Source organism: Ictalurus punctatus, unplaced genomic scaffold, assembly GCF_001660625.3.
Source record: "Ictalurus punctatus breed USDA103 unplaced genomic scaffold, Coco_2.0 Super-Scaffold_100060, whole genome shotgun sequence".
NCBI lineage: Eukaryota > Metazoa > Chordata > Actinopteri > Siluriformes > Ictaluridae > Ictalurus > Ictalurus punctatus.
In genome coordinates, this window is record NW_026521090.1 from 922,370 (window position 1) to 944,805 (window position 22,436).

The window sequence follows — 22,436 nt, forward strand, 5'->3', positions numbered from 1 at the left end:
GATGTGCATGTTGAATTGTGACACTCAATTCTTTAGATCCTCAAACAACTCGGCCACCTCTAATACACACACACCAGAAATGATAGTTAGGGATCTGTGTCGAGAAGTGTGTGTATAGATGTGTGCGAGTGAGTGAGTGAGTGAGTGAGTGAGAGTCATAACCTCTTGTATCCGTTTGATCTGAATGCAGTTCTCTTTGCCCCACTCCAGTTCATCCTAAAACACACACACACACACACACACACACACACATCAGTACCACTTTATTTATTTCTATAATCCAACACGTTATAATTCAACATAACTGTCACGATCTCCTGCCTCCCATACGCCGTGTACCAGTTTAACCTATTTCCTTATTTGGTCAGTGCTTTCTGTTCTTATTTCGATGTCCTCTCTCATACTGGTTCCTATTTGTTAAATTGTGCACTCTATCTGTACACTACACACTTGACCATCTAACACCTGGATATTTGAAGAGCACACACACACACACACACACACAACCTGCGTGAAGTTGCCCCCCCACCAACACAAAACATCGGCAGAATAGTTTGTGCTGGTTTGTGCCGTAAAAATTTTCGTTTGTGCTGCTTCAGTTCTGGAGATATTAAAAGAATATTTATAGGTCATTCTGGGGTCACTCGAACCCCCCACATGCTCCAAATTCACCCCAAATGGTCTCAATAATAATAATAATAATAATAATAATGTGAGAGTGTATGTGAGGTGTATGTGAGAAGGATCTGGCAACCTGAAGTGTCACTGAGGAAGCAGCACCCTTCGAGCTAACGCTATTACATTAATTTACATTAATTTCTTCTGATCTCTATACTATATTATTTACCTTACGTTATACAAATATAACTGACACCACGTTAAATAAAACAATCGTAACGTTGCGCTGTCGCAAATTTGATCTGTATTCTATTTTGTTTTGTTTTTTTTACAAAACATCCGCGACTAGCTTGTAGCCTGTAGCCCGCTAGCATCACCTACCGCTAGCCTTGTTTACGTTTCACATTTCTCACTTACCGCTGTTCTGTTTTTTAAAAAAACAAACAAACAAATATGTCTGCTGTCTCTCCGGTTTTGAGTGCAGATGAGGACTCGCTTGAGCTTCACATGGTGCGGCTGGAACTGGAGGATGTGGAGAAGCAGATCCGCGGCCTACTCGACAAGCAGGCCCAGCTGCTGGAGCGACAAACTGCGCTGGAAACATCTTGTGCCTCTGCTCACATATCCAAGGTAAGCACACAGCGTGGTATTTCCACTCCCAGCCCCTCTACGCCGTGTGTTTCTCTGTGCAGGGACCGTGCACCTAGGACTTACCCAGCCGTGGTCTCCGTAACGCCAGCGCCAACACACCTCGGGCCTTGGGTAAACCAGCGGCGAAAGGCGCGGGCTGGACCTTCTCCACCTCCAGTGTTCGAGATTCCAACCAGGAACCGCTTCGCCCCTCTCCGCCAGACCAGACCCAACACTGTGATCGTCGGGGACTCCATTGTGCGGAACGTCCGTGTAGCCTCATCTAAAGGTAAGGTGCGCACACACTGTTTTTCTGGTGCTTGTGTCCTTGATGTCGCTGCGCAGGTATCCGGGATCCTGAAGAAAGACGAGCGCATTGGAGCGGTTGTGCTGCACGCGGGGACGAACGACACCAGGCTGCGGCAGACGGAGGTGCTGAAGAGGGACTTCTCCAGCCTGATCGAGACGGTACGAGGCAGATCACCTACCGCGAAGATCATCGTCTCTGGACCTCTTCCCACATACAGACGTGGAGCAGAAAAGTTCAGTAGACTTCTAGCATTAAATGATTGGTTAGTCTCTTGGTGTAATGAGCAGAATCTGGTGTTTGTCAATAACTGGAATCTGTTCTGGGAGCGTCCTAGGTTGTTTCGTCCTGATGGCCTGCACCCCAGCAGCCTTGGAGCGGAACTGCTTTCAGACAACATTTCCAAGGCGCTACACTCCAAGTGACTGCCTATCGTAAGTACATCTTCCAATAATAACATTCAGTATAATCAATGTTCAACTAAAAATTCGGAAAAGGTAATACATACTATAGAGACTGTGTCTGTTCCCCGAGCTATTCAAATATATAGAAAATCTCGGAAAGTCGATCTTCGTAACCTAATTAACATAAAATTAAATCATATTGAATGCACAGCCAGCACTTTTGATCTGAGGCTAGGACTATTAAACATTAGATCTCTTGCGTCTAAGGCTCTTATTGTTAACGACATCATTACTGATCAGGAATGTAATTTAATGTGTTTAACGGAAACTTGGATTAAACCAAATGAGTACATAGCATTAAATGAAGCCAGTCCTCCTGGATACAGTTATGTACATCAGCCTCGTTCAGCTGGTAGAGGAGGAGGTGTTGGACTCATCCATAGTCAAAATCTAGTCGTCACACAAAAACCTAAGCATAAATTTAATTCTTTTGAAATTCTTTATACCAGTATAAGTTATGTAGCCACAAAAAATAAGTCAATTCCTCTAATTATTATTTACAGACCCCCAGGGCCATATACTGAATTTCTTAGTGAATTTGCAGACTTTGTCTCAAACCTGGTTGTGTCTGTAGATAAAGCATTAATCGTCGGAGACTTTAATATTCATTTTGATAACCTGAAAGACCCTCTAAGAATAGCGGTTGTGTCCATCTTAGATTCAGTAGGGATTAATCAGAATGTAATCGGGCCTACTCATAATGGTGGTCACACTCTTGACCTCATACTAACATACGGACTAAGTATAGAAAATATCATTTTTCCGCAGTCTGAAGTTGTCTCAGACCATTATCTTATCTCGTTCATAATACGTATTGATCATAATATTTCCACCTCGTCTCGCTACCGTGTAAAACGTACCTACACTTCAGCTACTGCACCAAGCTTCATAAATAACCTCGCAGAAACATCAATTAGATTTGGATCACCGTCAGATCACACAGAACTCGATCAGGCGACTGAAAGCTTGGAGTCAACACTCCGCTACACGCTAGATAGAGTGGCTCCACTCAAAAGGAAAATAATTAGAGAAAAAAAATTAGCACCCTGGTATAACGATCAAACGCGAATCTTAAAACAGACAACTCGGCAATTAGAACGTAAATGGCGTCAAACCAAACTGGTGATATTTCAAATAGCATGGAAGGAGAGCCTACTGAAATATAGGAAATCTCTTGGCGATGCTAGAAAAATCTATTTCTCCACCTTAATAGGAGACAACAAAAACAATTCTAGATTCCTTTTCAACACAGTAGCAAAATTAACTAGGAATAAAACCACTACAGAGAGAAACACTCAATCATTACATAGCAGTGAAGATTTCATGAAATTTTTCAATGATAAGGTTGAAAATATTAGACGTGAAATACAGGCCATTAAATTAAAACTGGACAGTACTGTAACAAACCCATTACATGACATTGTAGCAATATCAGATCAATGTTTAGAGTGTTTTGCTCCGCTTAGAGAGACCGAATTAGCTACATTAATCTCTTCAGCAAATTCATCAACTTGCATACTAGATCCCGTACCTACATGTTTGTTTAAACAGATTGGTCCAGTAGTAATTGAGCCACTTCTAAATATAATCAATTCTTCCCTAAGCAGTGGCTATGTACCTAAATCACTTAAATTAGCAGTTATTAAACCCTTGATTAAAAAACCTGATCTTGACCCGTCTCAATTGTCCAATAGACCAATATCAAATCTCCCCTTCATCTCTAAGATTTTAGAAAAGGTTGTAGCAAAGCAGTTATGCTCGTACTTAGATAGGAATAACATTCATGAAATGTATCAGTCAGGATTTAGACCTCATCATAGCACAGAGACAGCGTTAGTTAAAGTAGTAAATGACCTTCTACTGACTTACGATCAGGGTTGTGTCTCGCTGCTTGTGTTACTCGACCTTACTGCAGCTTTTGATACTATAGATCACACTATTCTCCTTGATAGATTAGAAAATGTTGTTGGTATTAAGGGAACAGTCCTCTCCTGGCTCAGGTCTTATCTGACCGATCGTTATCAGTTCGTAGATGTAAATGGTGAATTCTCCATGCGTACTGAGGTTACTTTTGGAGTTCCACAGGGTTCTGTTTTAGGCCCACTGCTCTTTACTTTATATATGCTACCCCTAGGTCAAATTATTCGTAAACATGGAATTAGCTTCCACTGTTATGCTGATGATACACAGTTGTATGTTTCAGCGAAGCCAGAGGACAGACGTAAGCTTAGTAAAGTTGAGGATTGTGTAAAGGACATTAGACATTGGATGTTAATTAACTTCCTTCTGCTTAATTCTGATAAAACAGAAATACTTTTATTAGGCCCACGTGTAGCTAGAAGTATCCTTTCTGATCACATGGTTACTCTGGATGGTCTTTCTGTTTCATCATGTGCAGCAGTTAAAGACCTTGGAGTGATTATTGACTCCAGCCTATCATTTGATGCTCATGTAGATAATATTACTAGGATAGCCTTCTTTCATCTCAGAAATATTTCTAAAATAAGAAACATATTGTCACTACATGATGCGGAAATACTAGTTCATGCATTCGTCACCTCTAGATTAGATTACTGTAATGCCATACTGTCTGGATGTTCCAGTAGGAATATAAATAAGCTCCAATTAGTCCAGAATGCAGCTGCTAGAGTCCTAACTAGAACTAGAAGATACGACCATATCACACCGATATTATCCACACTGCATTGGCTCCCAGTAAAATCTCGCATTAATTATAAAATACTCTTATTAACCTATAAAGCACTAAACGGTCTCGCGCCACAATATCTAAGCGACCTTTTGGTTTTATATGATCCGCCACGCCTACTTAGATCAAAAGATGCAGGCTATCTGACGGTACCTCGAATAGTGAAGGCTACAGCAGGGGGAAGAGCTTTCTCTTATAGAGCCCCACAGTTATGGAACAGTCTTCCTATTAGTGTTCGGGACTCAGACACAGTCTCAGTGTTTAAGTCTAAGCTTAAAACGTATTTGTTTACTCAAGCCTACCCTGACTAGATTCTGTTCTACTTTCTCCCTCTCTCCTTTCGCCGAGCCCCACACGAATTTATGGAGATACTAGAGATCCTGATCCTTTCAGCCTCTGGATGGAGCTCAAATCTTCTTTAATTCCAGACTGCTGGGACTACGGCTGCTCTTAACACCATACAGACTTCATATAAATCCATAATGAACTTTTTCACAATATCTGTTGTTACCCAGATGAGGATGGGTTCCCTTCTGAGTCGGGTTCCTCTCAAGGTTTCTTCCTCTTAAAACATCTTAGGGAGTTTTTCCTTGCCACCGTCGCCACTCAGTGTCTTGCTCAGTTGGGATAAATTCACACCTTTAATATCTGTATACCGTGTTGATATTTCTGTAAAGCTGCTTTGAGACAATGTCTATTGTAAAAAGCGCTATACAAATAAAATTGAATTGAATTGAATAATAATAATAATAATAATAATAATAATAATAATAATTCAAAAGAAGAGAACTATAGCGCCTTAACCCACACTGCGCATGCGCGAAGCCGGATGACTCAGCCATTAAACTAGTAAAAGAGCTCTAATTAGCCAGTGAAGCTAAATGTCGTTCTGCCACGTCCACTTATAAAAGTAAATCATGCAGTATTCTCAGACTGGGCAGTTATTGACAGAGTGAATTCATCGTTTTAAATAGAATCAAAAATAGCATCGACCTATTTGCTAATCACATTTCGAATAGCTTGCTCATTAATTACACTGCGCATGCGTGGACTGGACTGCCTCCTCAAAAGCTAGCACCGCTAGTATATTTGTATAATATTAACATTAATACTGAACCAGAGTGAATAAAAAAAGTTTTAAAATGTTATTTCTCACTTCTCCTCTTGTTCTTCTTCTCCGTGCGGGTGTGAGTTATCTTTGGTCGGTTCCTCGGTGATTCGGTCATTAGTGAACCGAGCTCCGAGAGTGAATCAGTGCGCCGTCACCGCCTGCCTCATACTGATACACCTGAAACACAGGTGTTAACACCGTTAACTACACACATACACACAATACAGCAAAAAACAGAACGGGTTCGGTTACACAGAACCAAATAAACTCACTTTAGTTTGGGTCCAAACGGGCCAGAACTAACACTAACATTAACACCGCTTTCTGCTCCTACCTTCGACTTCTCGCGCTCGTGGTGACGTCACCAACGTAACGGACGTTGACGTAAATTTGAATCTTTGAGGAGAAAATAAAATAAAATAAACCCAAATATTATTTCATAAAAAGCTTCATTATTCTCTTCTTCTTAAACACGATAGAGGATAAGATATACAAATGCATAAAAAAAACCAGCTTTATCATTATTTTAAATCAAATCCACTTTAAAAGTGCTCCTCATTACATTTTAATTAAAAATATACTTCATCTTACTCTTATTTAATTAAATTTTTTAAATTAATATTTAATTCATCGATGATTGTAGACGTTTTGAGGTTTCACGTTCTTTGTGCTTTATTATCATAAATATACACTTTGTTTAAACTTTTGAGTTTGGACACAAAATGTAAACATTCCTCATGAATCCAGAACATTCATTTGTTTATTATTTAGAAAGTAATAATTAAACAGCTGAATAAAATGATCAGATTAATCACTTGCAACATTTAGGATATGAATTTCTTGTATTGAGAGAGGTTTTTAATTATACACAGATATAAATAGATGTTGTTTATTTGTAGTTTTCATATTTGACTCAGTACATTACACCACATTTATTTAATCAACTATTTATCAAGTTTTTTCAATATTGAACTGAATGATTGTTCAATATCAATAAAAATCTTCAAATAATCTATCAACACCATCAATACATCTCATCAGTAAATAAAAATCTACATTTATCCAGCTGATCAGCTTCGGCAGGTAAAGAAGCCGTGGCTTTAATCTGATCTTCTGATTTCTAATGATAATTAAATGACAAAATACAGAATTAAAGAATATCTTTATTTAAATTCAAAATCACGAATCATTTTTAAAAATATGGACTAGAAGTCATTTCTACAAGTGTTCATACAGACAGAAAGACCAGAGATGAAACGGATTTAACAGATACAGGACAATTAGGACAAGGAAAGTGAGAGAACTAGAATTATCATTTTTTTTTATTATTTTTAAAAAAAAAATTACAACTGTGTTCAAGATCACAGCAAAAAGACAGTAGAGGAAACAAAGGGAAAAAATATTTCACATTTCCTGTTTAAATTCAACAGTAAAATCTCATGAACTGAAGACATCGTGACTTTTTGAAACCGGTCGTTACATTTTTGAGTCAAACGGAGCAGGTAGTGATGAAGAAGCTGCCTCGAAAGATCATTTCTGTTCCTCGAAGGGTAAAAAAAAAAAAAAAACATTAAATCCTAAATGCATGAAAAATAAACTATGTACATTTTATGTCTAATTACAGTGAACCCTACGGAGAGTGAAGCTCACAGAGGCGAAGTGTTCACGCTACAGCAAATTTCACCGGTTGACGCTAAACTCGCTCACTTAGAAGGTGCGTTTCTCTGTCCCGGGATATTCCTAGCACTGTGTGAAAGCTCCTGAGATGTCCAGCATGGAGACGTGTGTGTATGTTGATGTGTACACAGTACCAATGGTCAGGATGTACTGTTGTGTCAGAGTTTCTCGTTCTCCTGGAAAACACACGTGCGCGCACACACACACAGTGGAATTGTAAAGGAAAACATTGGACTATATATCTTAATCACATCTCATAGTCCTTTTATAGAGTCTGAATCAGTTTGACTGATTCATTTCGAGTTTATTCAGAGTCGAATCACTTTCTAGTGAGAATCAAATACTCATCTCAGTCTAGTTCGTTTGGAAGTGTGCGACTCTCACTAGAAAATTATTCGACTCCGAATCGTCTCGAAACGAATCAAAACCGATTCAGACTGGACAAATGGACTAATAGAAGAGAAAGAGCAACAGGAAAGAGGACAGCCTTCCTGCTGAAAGCAAACCGGATCAGAATCTTACATTAGATTATTTTCTATATTTTTATTTTAAATCAGTTGTGTTGTTTTTCTTCTTTCTGCACTCGATTAAGGAAACACAGCAATGATAAATAAATAAATAAATTTATCTGTCCAGCTTCCTCCTCTTCGTCCCCCAGAATGACGTGTGGGTGACGGATTGACGGATTTAAAAAAAAGATGCCTGGGCAAACTGTGACCTCCTAGAGTTAAAAGTGAGCATCCAAGGAAATTTTATGTGTTAACTGCACTACATTCTGCAGTCACAGCACCAGAAAAAATATGTCCATCTACTGTACATGTTAACACACAAAAAAAGCTTTTGAGTATTAGTTACCCTGTCTTACTGTACAAGGCACCTGCAAATAATAAAGCAAGTAATTAAAAGTTCATCCATCATTTCACTTCCACTAATCAGTCTTTTGACCAGTCTAAAAATAAAAAGACTAAAAAGAAACAGACTTAGCAAGAAGAACTGAAGATATGTGGATGATGATGTCTCAGTTCCACCGCAGCTTCAACAGCCCTGGATCTTCTCCTTTAAAGCTTGGAGAAGGGCACGTCTTTCGGACTCTTCTTTTCCAGGGCTGCCTGCGCTGACTTCATAAGATCCTGTGTCTGCAACATGTTCATGTTCCAAGTAGCCTGGAGACGCAGAGGAGATATCTCAGATTTCGACCGCTCTACTTTGTGTTTGTGGCCATACTGTGTGTGCATGGGTCTACCTTGAGGCTAAAAATGCTTTTCATGTCTTAAGCAGGTTCTTACCATGTAGTCTAGGCTCTCAGTCACACTGTGGTCTCAGGAGTAGAGGAGGTTGATTTTGGTTCCTTGGACAGCGACGCGACTCCGGCCTGCAATCTCACCTGCTATTTCCAGAGCTCCAGCAATCATGGACTATCAGGGAACACACGACTGCAGAGATGAAGAACAGAACACACACTTGCCTTCATTTATACTAAATAATAAAGCTACATGAAAAAAATACATGGTACAACCCAAAGTCACATTCTTCTGTTATCATTCCATATCTTCCATGTGTCAGTCCAGAATTTCACCTTTTTGTGATCACAGAAATTAACGCAAAATCAAGAAACTCCACAATATTCAGAGGAGCTTCCACTTTTTCAAAGTCACTGCAGATTTGGGCCAAAACATGTCATGACACGTCATCACCACAACAGGCCTTCAGCACAGGTTACTCTACTTCCTGAAAAAGTGCAGACCCAGATACAAGTTACGTTCACATTCATGGGACAATTCACATTCACAGTTCCATTGTAACTGAACTCGGACCACCTTCTACAGGTAGTCTCGGGTTCGGTACCGCAGTGCACTTCCCGGTCCACATTACGACGGTCACATTACCAACTTTTCATGCAAACTGCTCTGTGTTGGACTAAACATCCAGTGGGAAAGCCCACTAGAACAGCTACACTGCAGAATTTTTCTGTCTAAAAATGAACAAATTTCAGGTTTTGTAGCTCTTCTTTGATAAATGACAAGATGGTAATATCATAAAATAGTTCATCATAAAACTTTGTATTAAAACCGACATCTGATGCTCACTGTGGTTTATTTAATCTTCAACAAACTGCAAATGTAAATAATTGTTCAGAGTGTGCCCCCTTGTGGTCAACTCTTTCATAGGGGCTTGTACGAGTCAGAACAATCAGCCCATTCTTATCTTCTCATCACTTACTATCTCTATATATGATCATATGGACAAAAATAGCTTGTTTACAGATCTTGGTGTAAACATGTAAGCAAGCAATGTATGGCAAGTTAATTTTCCTCATACCTTCACCTGAAACCAGGCATCCTGTGTGCACAGACGAATATCACAGGCTGTGATTAGATCCACTCCTGCGAAAGAAGAAATCAGATCCACAAAAAAAAGAACTTAGTAATTCAGTCTCCTGCAGCTAAAAGCCCCAGTAAAAGATAACTCTCTGATGGTTAAAGCTTTGCAGGAAAAGTGACAGCAAACAATATGGATGGAACTTCCCAGAGTTGTGGTGAGTGTATGAGATGATGGTACTTAACACTCCCAACAGACCTGCTTCCACACAAACGCCATGCACTGCCACCACCACGGGCTTTGGGCACTGCAGACACATCAAACACAAAGTTCAGTTTATATACCACAATGTATTACTCTAATAGGTTATTGATTGTACAAATACTACATGCATGTATAACCACTACATGCTTTGTGTTTAATTTATGTAAGGAATAAACATACGGTTATAGGAAAACAGTCAACGATCCAATGAAGTGGAGTGACCGTTATCACCCTAAGGTAGAACTGCACATTCTGAAGAGTTTTATTCCCCTTACACCACAGCAAGTTGTCAACAAGCGCGTTTCGTTATTAATTAAAGAAGATCATGTCATACACATTAATCTATTTTAAAGGCTGATCGACAGTGGATCTTACAGATGCCGATAAACAAGTCGGGTAGCACCTACTAATAACCGATTACTACTGAATGAAAATATAACACTCAGTGGAAAAATTAAGTTCACTTTATTACAAAAATAAACAGTACTGACCGTACCATGAAAATGTACTGCACTTTTACTAATGAAATATATATATATATATATATATATATATATATATATATATATATATATATATATATATATATATATATATATATATAGCATCAGACTTTTAATCTGAGGGTCCAGGGTTCAAGTCCCTGTTTGGGTGTTGTAGTACCCTCCATATCTTCTGAGAGGACCAGTGAAACCATCTAAGGTGCCTCTTTCCAGCATGTTTTGTTCAGCAAGCAAAATGGGCAAACTAAGGGTAAACATTCAGCAGGTTGTCAAGTTACTAATGGTTACTAGGTGAGAGTGTTGCTACCTAAGCTTTGTTACCTTTTAGCATGAAGTTGACAAAGACATGGGTGGTCATCATAGAGATTGGAGTCCATATAACAGCATCCTTATTAGACTGCGCAGAAAATCATGGGTCTGTGTGAAAAAGAGCACATTGAATGACCCCGACGTGATTTGAACCTTCTGATCTGGAGTCAGACGCACTTCCGTTGCGCCACGAGGTCCCAGCTCGAAGCCTATAGCGCATCATGGTGCAAGGCATACTTGTTCATCGGCGTGGCGATCAAGACGCATTGGAACTCGGAGACAGGTGGTGGGCTGTGACTGTTGCGACTAGTGTCTGACATCTGGGCAAGAGCTCTTTCAGAGGACAAGGCACGAGCCCTTTAAAGGGATAACCTGCCAGGTTTCCCTTCCCTGGACATTAAGGGAGATTTTCAAGATCAAATGGTAGATCTCACCCCAGTGCGTGAGAGTGAAGCGTGGACAACTTATACCTGAAGCGCAACTCAGGGACTCAACTGCCTATGCGATAGAACCATGGTTCAGCCTTCTTCTGGGTAACTTCACACATTTACCATTTGTACGAGGCCTTTGCGTCATTATACGTGTCAGACGATGGGCAATCAGTGGCAAAGGTGGCGTAAACCTGCTTTTTGCGAGGCATACAGAGCCAAGATTACACGTCAGTTTGTGGTGTGGAATTAACGTGTTTGTTAGAAATTTTGGTCTCCTTGTGCAGAAAAGCCAAGTTTAACTAAAAATGCTGATGCTATTCTACTTGTTCTCATACCATGACACGAAGGCATTCCTTGAACCAAGACAAGCCTCCAGAGTGAGCCTTACGAATAAGAGTTATGCTGGTAACGATTTCCAAGCGACATGCTGGTCAAAAGTGTGCTAGTTGTAAACAAAAATACGAACAAGGTCGTTAAACAGAAAGCACTGGGGTTAAGTTGATCTCAACTTAGAAACTGGCCAACATAATAGATAGGACCAAAGTTCAACATTCTCTTGGTTAACGTCACCATTTTACAGGTTTCACAAGAACCTTGTCTCTTTGTATGTCTCAGACTGCAGGCAGTCAGTGGGTAAAGAAGTATGAAGGACAGAGCCGTGGTTGAACCTTGTTGGTTTGTATCCTTGAATAGTGGTGCTGAGCTGTGTTAATAGTTTGTAGAAAGCCATGAGAACCAGATGGGATGGGCCCGTTCCAAGCCAAGGGCTGAGCACCATTTATGTCTGTGAGAACCGTTGAACTAGAGCGTCCACAGGCCTGACCTACAAGCTCGAGGGTAAAGTGCGCTTTTGCTCCTCGAGCCCAGATAGCTCAGCTGGTAGAGCATCAGACTTTTAATCTGAGGGTCCAGGGTGCAAGTCCCTGTTTGGGTGTTGTAGTACCCTCCATATCTTCTGAGAGGACCAGTGAAACCATCTAAGGTGCCTCTTTCCAGCATGCTTTGTTCAGCAAGCAAAATGGGCAAACTAAGGGTAAACATTCAGCAGGTTGTCAAGTTACTAATGGTTACTAGGTGAGAGTGTTGCTACCTAAGCTTTGTTACCTTTTAGCATGAAGTTGACAAAGACATGGGTGGTCATCATAGAGATTAGAGTCCATATAACAGCATCCTTATTAGACTGCGCAGAAAATCATGGGTCTGTGTGAAAAAGAGCACATTGAATGACCCCGACGTGATTTGAACCTTCTGATCTGGAGTCAGACGCACTTCCGTTGCGCCACGAGGTCCCAGCTCGAAGCCTATAGTGCATCATGGTGCAAGGCATACTTGTTCATCGGCGTGGCGATCAAGACGCATTGGAACTCGGAGACAGGTGGTGGGCTGTGACTGTTGCGACTAGTGTCTGACATCTGGGCAAGAGCTCTTTCAGAGGACAAGGCACGAGCCCTTTAAAGGGATAACCTGCCTGGTTTCCCTTCCCTGGACATTAAGGGAGATTTTCAAGATCAAATGGTAGATCTCACCCCAGTGCGTGAGAGTGAAGCGTGGACAACTTATACCTGAAGTGCAACTCAGGGACTCAACTGCCTATGCGATAGAACCATGGTTCAGCCTTCTTCTGGGTAACTTCACACATTTACCATTTGTACGAGGCCTTTGCGTCATTATACGTGTCAGACGATGGGCAATCAGTGGCAAAGGTGGCGTAAACCTGCTTTTTGCGAGGCATACAGAGCCAAGATTACACGTCAGTTTGTGGTGTGGAATTAATGTGTTTGTTAGAAATTTTGGTCTCCTTGTGCAGAAAAGCCAAGTTTAACTAAAAATGCTGATGCTATTCTACTTGTTCTCATACCATGACACGAAGGCATTCCTTGAACCAAGACAAGCCTCCAGAGTGAGCCTTACGAATAAGAGTTATGCTGGTAACGATTTCCAAGCGACATGCTGGTCAAAAGTGTGCTAGTTGTAAACAAAAATACGAACAAGGTCGTTAAACAGAAAGCACTGGGGTTAAGTTGATCTCAACTTAGAAACTGGCCAACATAATAGATAGGACCAAAGTTCAACATTCTCTTGGTTAACGTCACCATTTTACAGGTTTCACAAGAACCTTGTCTCTTTGTATGTCTCAGACTGCAGGCAGTCAGTGGGTAAAGAAGTATGAAGGACAGAGCCGTGGTTGAACCCTGTTGTTTTGTATCCTTGAATAGTGGTGCTGAGCTGTGTTAATAGTTTGTAGAAAGCCATGAGAACCAGATGGGATGGGCCCTTTCCAAGCCAAGGGCTGAGCACCATTTATGTCTGTGAGAACCTCTGTGTAACCTGTGTAACCTCTCTCCTCTGAGAGGTCCAGTGAAACCATCTAAGGTGCCTCTTTCCAGCATGTTTTGTTCAGCAAGCAAAATGGGCAAACTAAGGGTAAACATTCAGCAGGTTGTCAAGTTACTAATGGTTACTAGGTGAGAATGTTGCTACCTAAGCTTTGTTACCTTTTAGCATGAAGTTGACGAAGACATGGGTGGTCATCATAGAGATTGGAGTCCATATAACAGCATCCTTATTAGACTGCGCAGAAAATCATGGGTCTGTGTGAAAAAGAGCACATTGAATGACCCCGGCGTGATTTGAACCTTCTGATCTGGAGTCAGACGCACTACCGTTGCGCCACGAGGTCCCAGCTCAAAGCCTATGGCGCATCATGGTGCAAGGCATACTTGTTCATCGGCGTGGCGATCAAGACGCATTGGAACTCGGAGACAGGTGGTGGGCTGTGACTGTTGCGACTAGTGTCTGACATCTGGGCAAGAGCTCTTTCAGAGGACAAGGCACGAGCCCTTTAAAGGGATAACCTGCCTGGTTTCCCTTCCCTGGACATTAAGGGAGATTTTCAAGATCAAATGGTAGATCTCACCCCAGTGCATTGAATGACCCCGACGTGATTTGAACACGCAACCTTCTGATCTGGAGTCAGACACGCTACCGTCTCTCTCTGTCTCTCTCTCTCTCGTGTGCGCATGGACTGAGTGAGTGGGCGGAGTCGGAGCGGAAGTGAGTGAGTGTGTGCGGAGCGTGGCCGAGGCCGCTGCTCCAAGTTCTCTTTTTTCTATCTATTTTTTCTTAAGAAATACGTTTTCCTTTAGGTCTTTGGTTTCTGAGAGAGTTCAATTTACTACTGTTTGTTGTGTGCGCGCGCGCGCGTGTGTGTGTGTGTGTTTGTGTGTTTGTGTGTGTGTGTGTGTTTGTGTGTGCTTCTCGCTGGCCTGGTCGGCTGTTTCCGTGGTGTTTTGGGAAACATGGCTGTCCCAGGTACCGGGAAATATGATTCCCTCACGCGGCGGCATGCTATTAAAGTAGCCACTACCGCCAGCGTTGAGGAGGTGTGTCTGGCCGTGGGGGAGAGTGTAGGATACGACAACATTCTGTCTGCGGCCCGGATGAATAGTGCTGTTGTGCTGTTTCTGAAAACGGTGGAGTTGGCAAACGACATGGTGGACAGTGGAGTTGTGATTGATGATGTGTTCCACTTAGTGCTTCCTTTGTCAACCCCGTCAAAAAAAATAATCCTGTCGAATGTTCCTCCTTTTATTAAGGACGAGGTTCTGTCCCAAGCTCTATCCCGCTATGGTAAACTGGTCTCCCAGATCAAGAGGATTGCAATTACAAGCAAATCCCCTCGTGTAAAACATATCGTGTCTTTTAGACGATTTGTGTACATGGTCCTGAAGGATAATAATGAGCTGGAGCTGACATTCAATGTAAAGGTGGAGGATTTTAATTATGTAATTTATGCCACTACTACTACAATGAAGTGTTTTGGGTGTGGTTTATCTGGTCATCTGGTGAGGGCCTGTCCAGAAAAACGGGTAAATCCCGAAAATAGTGATAATGCTAACGTAGCCGCTGGTAACGAAATTACTGTTGGAGAGGGTGTTGGGGTGGATGGGGCCCACACACTGGGAGAGGGAACAGCAGTACCCTCTCAGGTGGAGGCACCTGAAGCTGGCCCCTCTCACCAGGGTATCAATGTTCAACCAGGTGAAGAAGAGAAGGCTGAGGGTGAGCCTGAGTTATGTGATAAGGATACACAGGATAGTACGGTGTCACTAGATAGTGTGGATCCGTCCCTTGGTGATGAAGTTGCGGATGATAGCTCTCATATGGAGACGGAAGAAAATGTGTTCAAGGTGCCCCAGAAAAGAGACGGAGAAATCGCCCTCATGCACAGGCTAAGAGGAAAGATGGCGTAGAGGAGCTGAATTCTGGGGAGGTAGAGAGTGAGAGTGAAGCCTCCGACTGCAGTATAACATGTAGTGTAAATCTAAGTGGCTTTTCGAGCCATGAATATAGCGTGGACGACATCAAGGTGTTTCTGAGAAAGACTAAGCATGCTAGGAATGTAAGGATAGACGAGTTTTTCCCAGATGTGGAACAGTTCATTAGAAAAACACGTGGGTTTATGTCAGAAGGGGGTTTCACTGATCAGGAGGGGTACCGTCTAAAAAAAATCCTTACAAAAGTCAATGTTATGCTGGACAATAATGATAGTGACAGTCAATCCTAGACATCATGTATGTAAATCTATTAGTTTTCATCATTTTTATGAGTGAGTTTCGAGTTGCTTCGTTGAATTTAAATGGAGCAAGGGAAATAAATAAAAGATTTTTGTTGTTTGAAACGGTGAACCAAAAGAAAATTGATGTAATCTTTGCTCAGGAAACCCACACAGACGCTAATAATGCTGCGGACTGGGCCAGGGAATTTAAAGGGTTATCCGTTTTAAGTCATAAGACATCTACCAGTGGGGGAGTAGCTATTTTATTTTCCAATAATTTTATCCCCTGTTCTTATCAAGTTGATGAAATCATAAAGGGTCGACTGTTAAAGGTTAGAGCTCAGTATGAGAATAGGTGGGTCGTTTTTGTTTGTGTTTATGCCCCAACCACGGCCATTGACAGAATGGTATTTTTACGAAACCTAGATAATGTCCTAAAAAATTGTGACTCTGATGATTTTTTGATTCTAGGGGGGGATTTTAACTGTACAGAGCTGGATATGGACAGGAATCATGTAGAGCCCCATATGCCATCACGTAGAAGGCTAGTCGAATTAATGAATTCCTGTGACCTTGTGGACATTTGGAGAAATTTCCACCACATGCAGAAACAATATACCTGGGTGCACTCCTATAATAATATGCTCTCTATGGCCAGATTGGATAAATTTTATGGTTTTAAACACCAGTTAAGTGCTTTTAGAAGTTGTGCAATTATACCGGTAGGATTTACGGACCATTGTATGGTTCTGTCTACTGTGTATTTAAGTAAACTCAAGCATAAGAGTGCGTATTGGCATTTTAACACCAGTTTATTGCAAGACGGTCATTTTAAGGATGTGTTTAAGTATTTTTGGAGTGATTTTAGAACAACAAAGCATTCTTTTAAATCTGTGCAACTGTGGTGGGATTTTGCCAAAACGCAAATTAAACAGCTGTGTCAACAGTATACCTCCAGTGTCACGAGAGACACAACTCTACGTATGAAATCCTTGGAAGATGAAATAATGGCGCTAATGGAGCCAATGAAAAACACAGGACGGCAGGTATGCATAGAAAATTTAAGGACAAAGAAGAATTTATTGACCAAATTGCTAGACGTTACTGCACAAGGAGCTCTGGTCAGGTCGCGATTTCAGAATGTGGAGTGCATGGATGCACCATCAAAATTCTTTTTTAATTTGGAAAAAAAAGAATGGTCAAAATAAGATGATACATGGCCTGTTTTCTGATGATAGGACACTTTTAGTAGACCATAGAGAAATTCGAAAGAGAGCAGTCGGGTTCTACAAGGAACTGTACATGAGTGAAATCTCCGTTGAGCAGGCCTATGATAACGTCTTCTTGGAAGATCTCCCTCAGGTGTCAGAGGAAGCACATGCAGACCTCGGAGGGGCGTTGACCCTAGAGGAACTGCTACGAGCCCTCCAGGGTATGGAGAGTGGCAAGGCACCAGGGATCGATGGTCTACCGGCTGAATTTTATAAGTCCTTTTGGCCTGAAATGGGTGCAGACCTACTGCAGGTACTGGGTGACAGTTTAGTCACGGGGCGGCTGCCACTCAGTTGTCGCAGAGCAGTATTGACTCTGTTGTCTAAGAAAGGAGATCTACACGACATAAAATCATGGAGACCTGTCTCAGTTCTCTGTGTAGAATACCGACTGCTCTCCAAGGTATTGGCAAACCGACTTAGTAAAGTCATGGAAGAGGTGATCCATCCGGACCAGACCTACTGTGTGCCGGGTCGATTTATTCACGATAACATTTCGTTCATTAGGGATGTTGTAGAGGTCGGAAGGATTTTTAATTTGGAATGTGGTTTGATTTTAATTGACCAGGAAAAGGCTTTCGACAGGGTTGAGCATACCTACTTATGGAACGTTTTGTCTGCTTTTGGTTTTAATTCGGATTTTATCGAAAAAATAAGAGTTCTGTACCGTGACAGTGAAAGCATACTGAAGGTTAATGGTGACTTGTGTGCTCCTTTTAAAGTTCATAGGGGAATAAGACAAGGATGCCCGTTATCAGGCATGTTGTATTCCCTGGCAATTTAACCTCTTTTAGCAAAACTGAGAACAGAACTGCAAGGTATAACAATTCCAAGGTGTGAGGGTGTTTTTAAACTATCAGCATACGCTGATGATGTGGCGATACTTGTTGGCAGCCAGAGGGATGTTGATACGATGCAGAAGATCACTGACGATTTTAGAACTGTTTCTTCTGCCAAGGTAAAGTGGGAGAAAAGTGCGGCATTTTCAATCGGGGGATGGTTAGGCGGCATCCCAAACCTCCCAGACCGCTTACTATGGTGTAGAGGTGGTTTTAAGTATTTGGGGGTGTTTTTAGGAGATGAAGGGTTTATGGGGAAAAACTTTGAAGGGACTGTCGAGAAGGTAAAGGGTCGGTTGGAGAAGTGGAATTTTTTAGTTAAAAAAGTGTCCTTTAGGGGGCGTGTACTTATAATTAACAACCTGGTAGCATCATCCCTTTGGCATAGGCTTGCGTGCATCGATCCTCCAATACATGTTTTATCTAAAATCCAGTCAATTTTAGTTAATTTTTTCTGGGACAATCTACACTGGATTCCACAGAGTGTTCTGTTTCTCCCCAAGGATGAAGGGGGACATGGACTGGTACACCTGCAGAGCAGGACTGCAGCCTTTCGGTTACGTTTTGTGCAAAGGCTGCTACATGGACCTGTAAATGCAAACTGGAAGGCTGTAGCATGTGCCATTTTACGGACACTTAAAGGGATGGATTTACATAAACCTCTTTTCTGGATGGACCCGAAAAAGATGGACATCAGGAAACTTCCTGTTTTTTACCGAAATGTTTTTAAAGTGTGGGGACTTTTAACAGTGCAGAGAGTACAATGCTCAAGTTCTCTCTACTGGCTGCTGCAGGAGCTGATTATAAAGGGTTCCATTTTTGATGTCTCTCAGAGGAAGCCGTTTCCTGCGCTCACGGAGGGGTTCCGCAGGGCTGGAGTCATCACTCTGGGTGACCTACTGACCGTAGCAGGACCGGGTTTTGGGAACGCGGTGGCAGTTGCTGGGCACATAAAGATGAGGTCAGTCCGTGTAGTCACGCAGTTCCTTGTGGAATGGAGGTCCCTGTTGACTGAAGAGGTCTTCAAAATGCTGGAGGAATATTCCGGAGGGCTAATTAGTCCCAATGACCAAGATCCCTTACCAGATTTTAGTGTCTCGGCGAATGTACATGAGTGCTCAGGTGTGTTTTTTAAATCTGAAAAACTAAGTTTTGTGGGTCCCAAGGTACCATCTGGGAAAGAACTGTATAAAATGTGGGTACTATCCCTAAATAAAAAGTTTCTGGACAAAAGAGTCGACACACCTTGGCGGTCTGTTCTACAAATAAAGGAACATGTAAAGCCACAATGGAGAGCTTTGTACAAGTCACCATTAACAAAAAAGTGTGGGGATTTACAGTGGAGGATTTTACACGGTGCAGTGGCTGTTAATTCTTTTATCTGTGTTTTAAACCCTGATGTGAGTTACGAAGGTCCTTTCTGTGCCGTGAGAGAATCTGTTTTTCACATGTTTATGCACTGTGTGAGATTGAAGCCTCTTTTTACTGTTTTACAGAGACTGCTTGGCCATTTTAATGAGAGTTTTACAATCGAAACTTTTATTTTTGGTTTTAAATACTCTCAAAAAAAAGGTTTAAGTGTCAGTTGATAAATTTTATCATAGGGCAGGCAAAGATGGCCATATATGTCAGCAGGAGAAACAGAATTGAATCAAATTCAGGGGACAGCGTTTTAGTGGTTTTTGCGATTCTCTTAAAATCTAGGATACTAATCGATTTTAAATTTCACCAAGAGATGAAAGACCTTGTAGCATTTGAAAATATCTGGTGTCTGGAAGGGGCATTATGTGTGGTTTTAGAAGAAAAAGTGAGATTTCATCAACTTTTAGAAGACTGTATACATACTGGTTGATACTTGGTTGCTTATTTTATATTCTTCACTCCTTTGGGGGTTTTGAAGGCAACTGGAAGGAGAAGTATTTTAATTATCTATTTATTTATCTTTTTATATATATATTTATATGTATATAAACTTAATTGACTTATTTTCTCTTAAGGTCATTTGCAATGACTCTGAGGGACTGAAATAGGTCAATGTAGCTTTTAAAAGCTTGTAAATAAAAGGCCTTTGAAATTCAATTCAATTCTCTCTCTCTCTCTCTCTCTCTCTCTCTCTCTCTCTCTCTCTCTCTCTCTCTCTCTCTCTCTCTACCATTGTGGAATTGTGTATAGACAACATTGTATTTAAAAAAACAAAACAAAATTGTCCTGTGTATTTGTAAATATGTTCTATCTAGCGTGTATTTGTAAATGTTTTAAAATCTTACTCCTTATTTGGAATACATTTTCAATAACTTACTATAACACACTCTGCATATATTATTTAGATAGTTATTTTAATTTTGACAAACTGTTAATTTCACAGTCTTCTTTAACAGTTAATTTTACACACTGAAAGAGTATCGAAATAGTAAATGTTGACAATGCCGCTTTAAAAAAATTACATAGATACAATATGTAACAGATAATATAATAAATATTTGAACCGATGTTTTTACGTTAGGTTCGTCCGACCCGCCTCCTGGATTTTCCTCACTTTCTATTGCCTACTTAGCGCTCTACACTTATGTGTGACTGGCCCCCGTGTGGCAGGTGAGAATTCTACCACTGAACCACCAATGTTAAAAATCCATGGAATTCGCAGAGTGTGTTTTAAAGCTGAGTATTGTGCTGCCTCAGCAATTTGGTTTAAAATTCTAAAGGAGAACCTCTTCCATATTTCAGCAGCATGGAGTTTGTTCATTACCCTAGTTTTGGGCGGAATTGATAAGGCTTGTGAAGTGCTTTGGGTGAAGGCTCAAGCAACATAAACATCTCCAAAACTCAGTTGTGCATGATAAAGCTTGTAATGTTCTTTTGGTGAAGGCTTAACTTTCAAAATTCACTTGGGCATTGGCCGGGAATTGAACCCCGCCCTCCCGCATGGCAGGCGAGAATTCTACTACTGAAGTATTGTGCTGCTTCAGCAATTGGGTTTCAGATTTGAAAAGGAGAATCCTGTCTTCCTTATTCCTGTATAATATTATAATATCTCCTCTCTGCTCAACACGCATGTAATACAGTCTACATACCGTAGAGCAGTGTTTTTCAACCACTGTGCCGTGGCACACTAGTGTGTCGTGAGAGATCGTCAGGCGTGCCGTGAGAAATTGTCCAATTTCACTTAGTCTTAAAATTCTTTTTTATTAAAATTTATTCATTATTATCTGCAAATAATAAGCCATTGTTGAGTGTCTGTGCTGTAATATAGTGACTGGCAGAGTAATGTAATATTCGTCCGGGTGGCAGCAGGTAATTGCCTCCTACCTTCTTAGAGACAAGAGAATTAGTGACGCATGCGACAGGTCGTGGTGGCAGTGATGGAGAAGTTTTTAAAAAGGAAAAATGCAAACTCCGAACTGGGCCCTGGACAAGATTGTGACCCAGGTGAAGGGCCTAGTATGAGTGGTGGTAAAAAGAAAGCAAAGACGGTGAGCTCGAGGCAATACAGCAAAAGTTAGGATTTACTTTCACCAGCGATGAGATGACCCCGACTCCATTATGCTTGGTGTGTGGCGAGAAGCAGTCCAATAGAGCCATAGTGCCAAGCAAGCTTAAACGCTATCTCCAAGCGAAACACCCGTCGCTTCAAAACAAGCCGATGGACTATTTTGTTTGCCTGCGTGAAAACACCGAAACAGGCAACATTAATGAGAAAAACCACAAAGGTAAATTACAAAGCCCTCAAAGCTAGTTGCTGAACTTGTAGCTAAATGAAAAAAGTCCCACACTGTGGCAGAGACGTTAATACTACCTGCCTGCAAAGACACTGTCAACGAGATGCTCGGCCCTGACGCGGTTAAAGACATATCTAAAGTCCTGCTCTCAGATAACACAATTGACAGACGTATTGATGACATGTCTACAGACATCGAAAGCCATGTTTTGGAAAAGATATGCATCAGTAGGAAATTCTCAGCTCTTGGCCAATGTGCGTTTTGTGGATGGAGATGCCATTAGAGAAAACTTCCTATTTTGTAAGGCACTGCCAGAAAAAACAACAAGAAAGGAATTTTTTTGGGTCAAATTGGAATATCTTGACCAGGGAGGACTTACGTGGGAAAATTGCACAAGTGTTTGCACTGATGGAGCTGCAGCCATGGTCAGGCACACCTAAGGCTTCGTTAGCAGAGTGAAGGAAAGAAACCAAGATCTTATTGTTACACACTGTTTTGTGCACCGTGACACCTTCGTTGCAAAGACTTTACCAGCAGAACTAGTTCCTGTGGTGGATGATGTTGTGCGCATAGGGAACTTTGTAAAGACACGACCTTTGAAAAGGTATATTTGCATCTTTGTGTGAGGAAATGTGAGCGGAGCATAAAGCCTTATTGCTCCATGCGGAAGTCCGATGGTTGTAGCGTGACAAGTTGCTGGCCCGTGTGTATG

At 41.3% G+C, this 22,436-nt stretch overlaps 3 protein-coding genes across 8 annotated transcripts in view; 1 reads left to right on the forward strand and 2 right to left on the reverse strand.

Moving 5' to 3' along the window:
* Positions 1-22,436, reverse strand: part of LOC108262158 (histone H2AX) — a 361,614-nt gene that overhangs the window by 185,767 nt on the left and 153,411 nt on the right. The window lies entirely within an intron of this gene.
* LOC108261282 (NACHT, LRR and PYD domains-containing protein 12) overlaps positions 1-22,436 on the reverse strand; it is a 154,557-nt gene that overhangs the window by 24,279 nt on the left and 107,842 nt on the right. The gene's annotated exons all lie outside the window — the stretch shown is intronic.
* LOC128630793 (uncharacterized) lies at positions 882-3,702 on the forward strand. Its single transcript, XM_053679077.1, has 2 exons — positions 882-1,790; positions 1,893-3,702. The coding sequence occupies exons 1-2, from the start codon at positions 1,072-1,074 to the stop codon at positions 1,978-1,980; spliced, it is 807 nt and encodes a 268-aa protein (XP_053535052.1). The 5' UTR covers positions 882-1,071; the 3' UTR covers positions 1,981-3,702.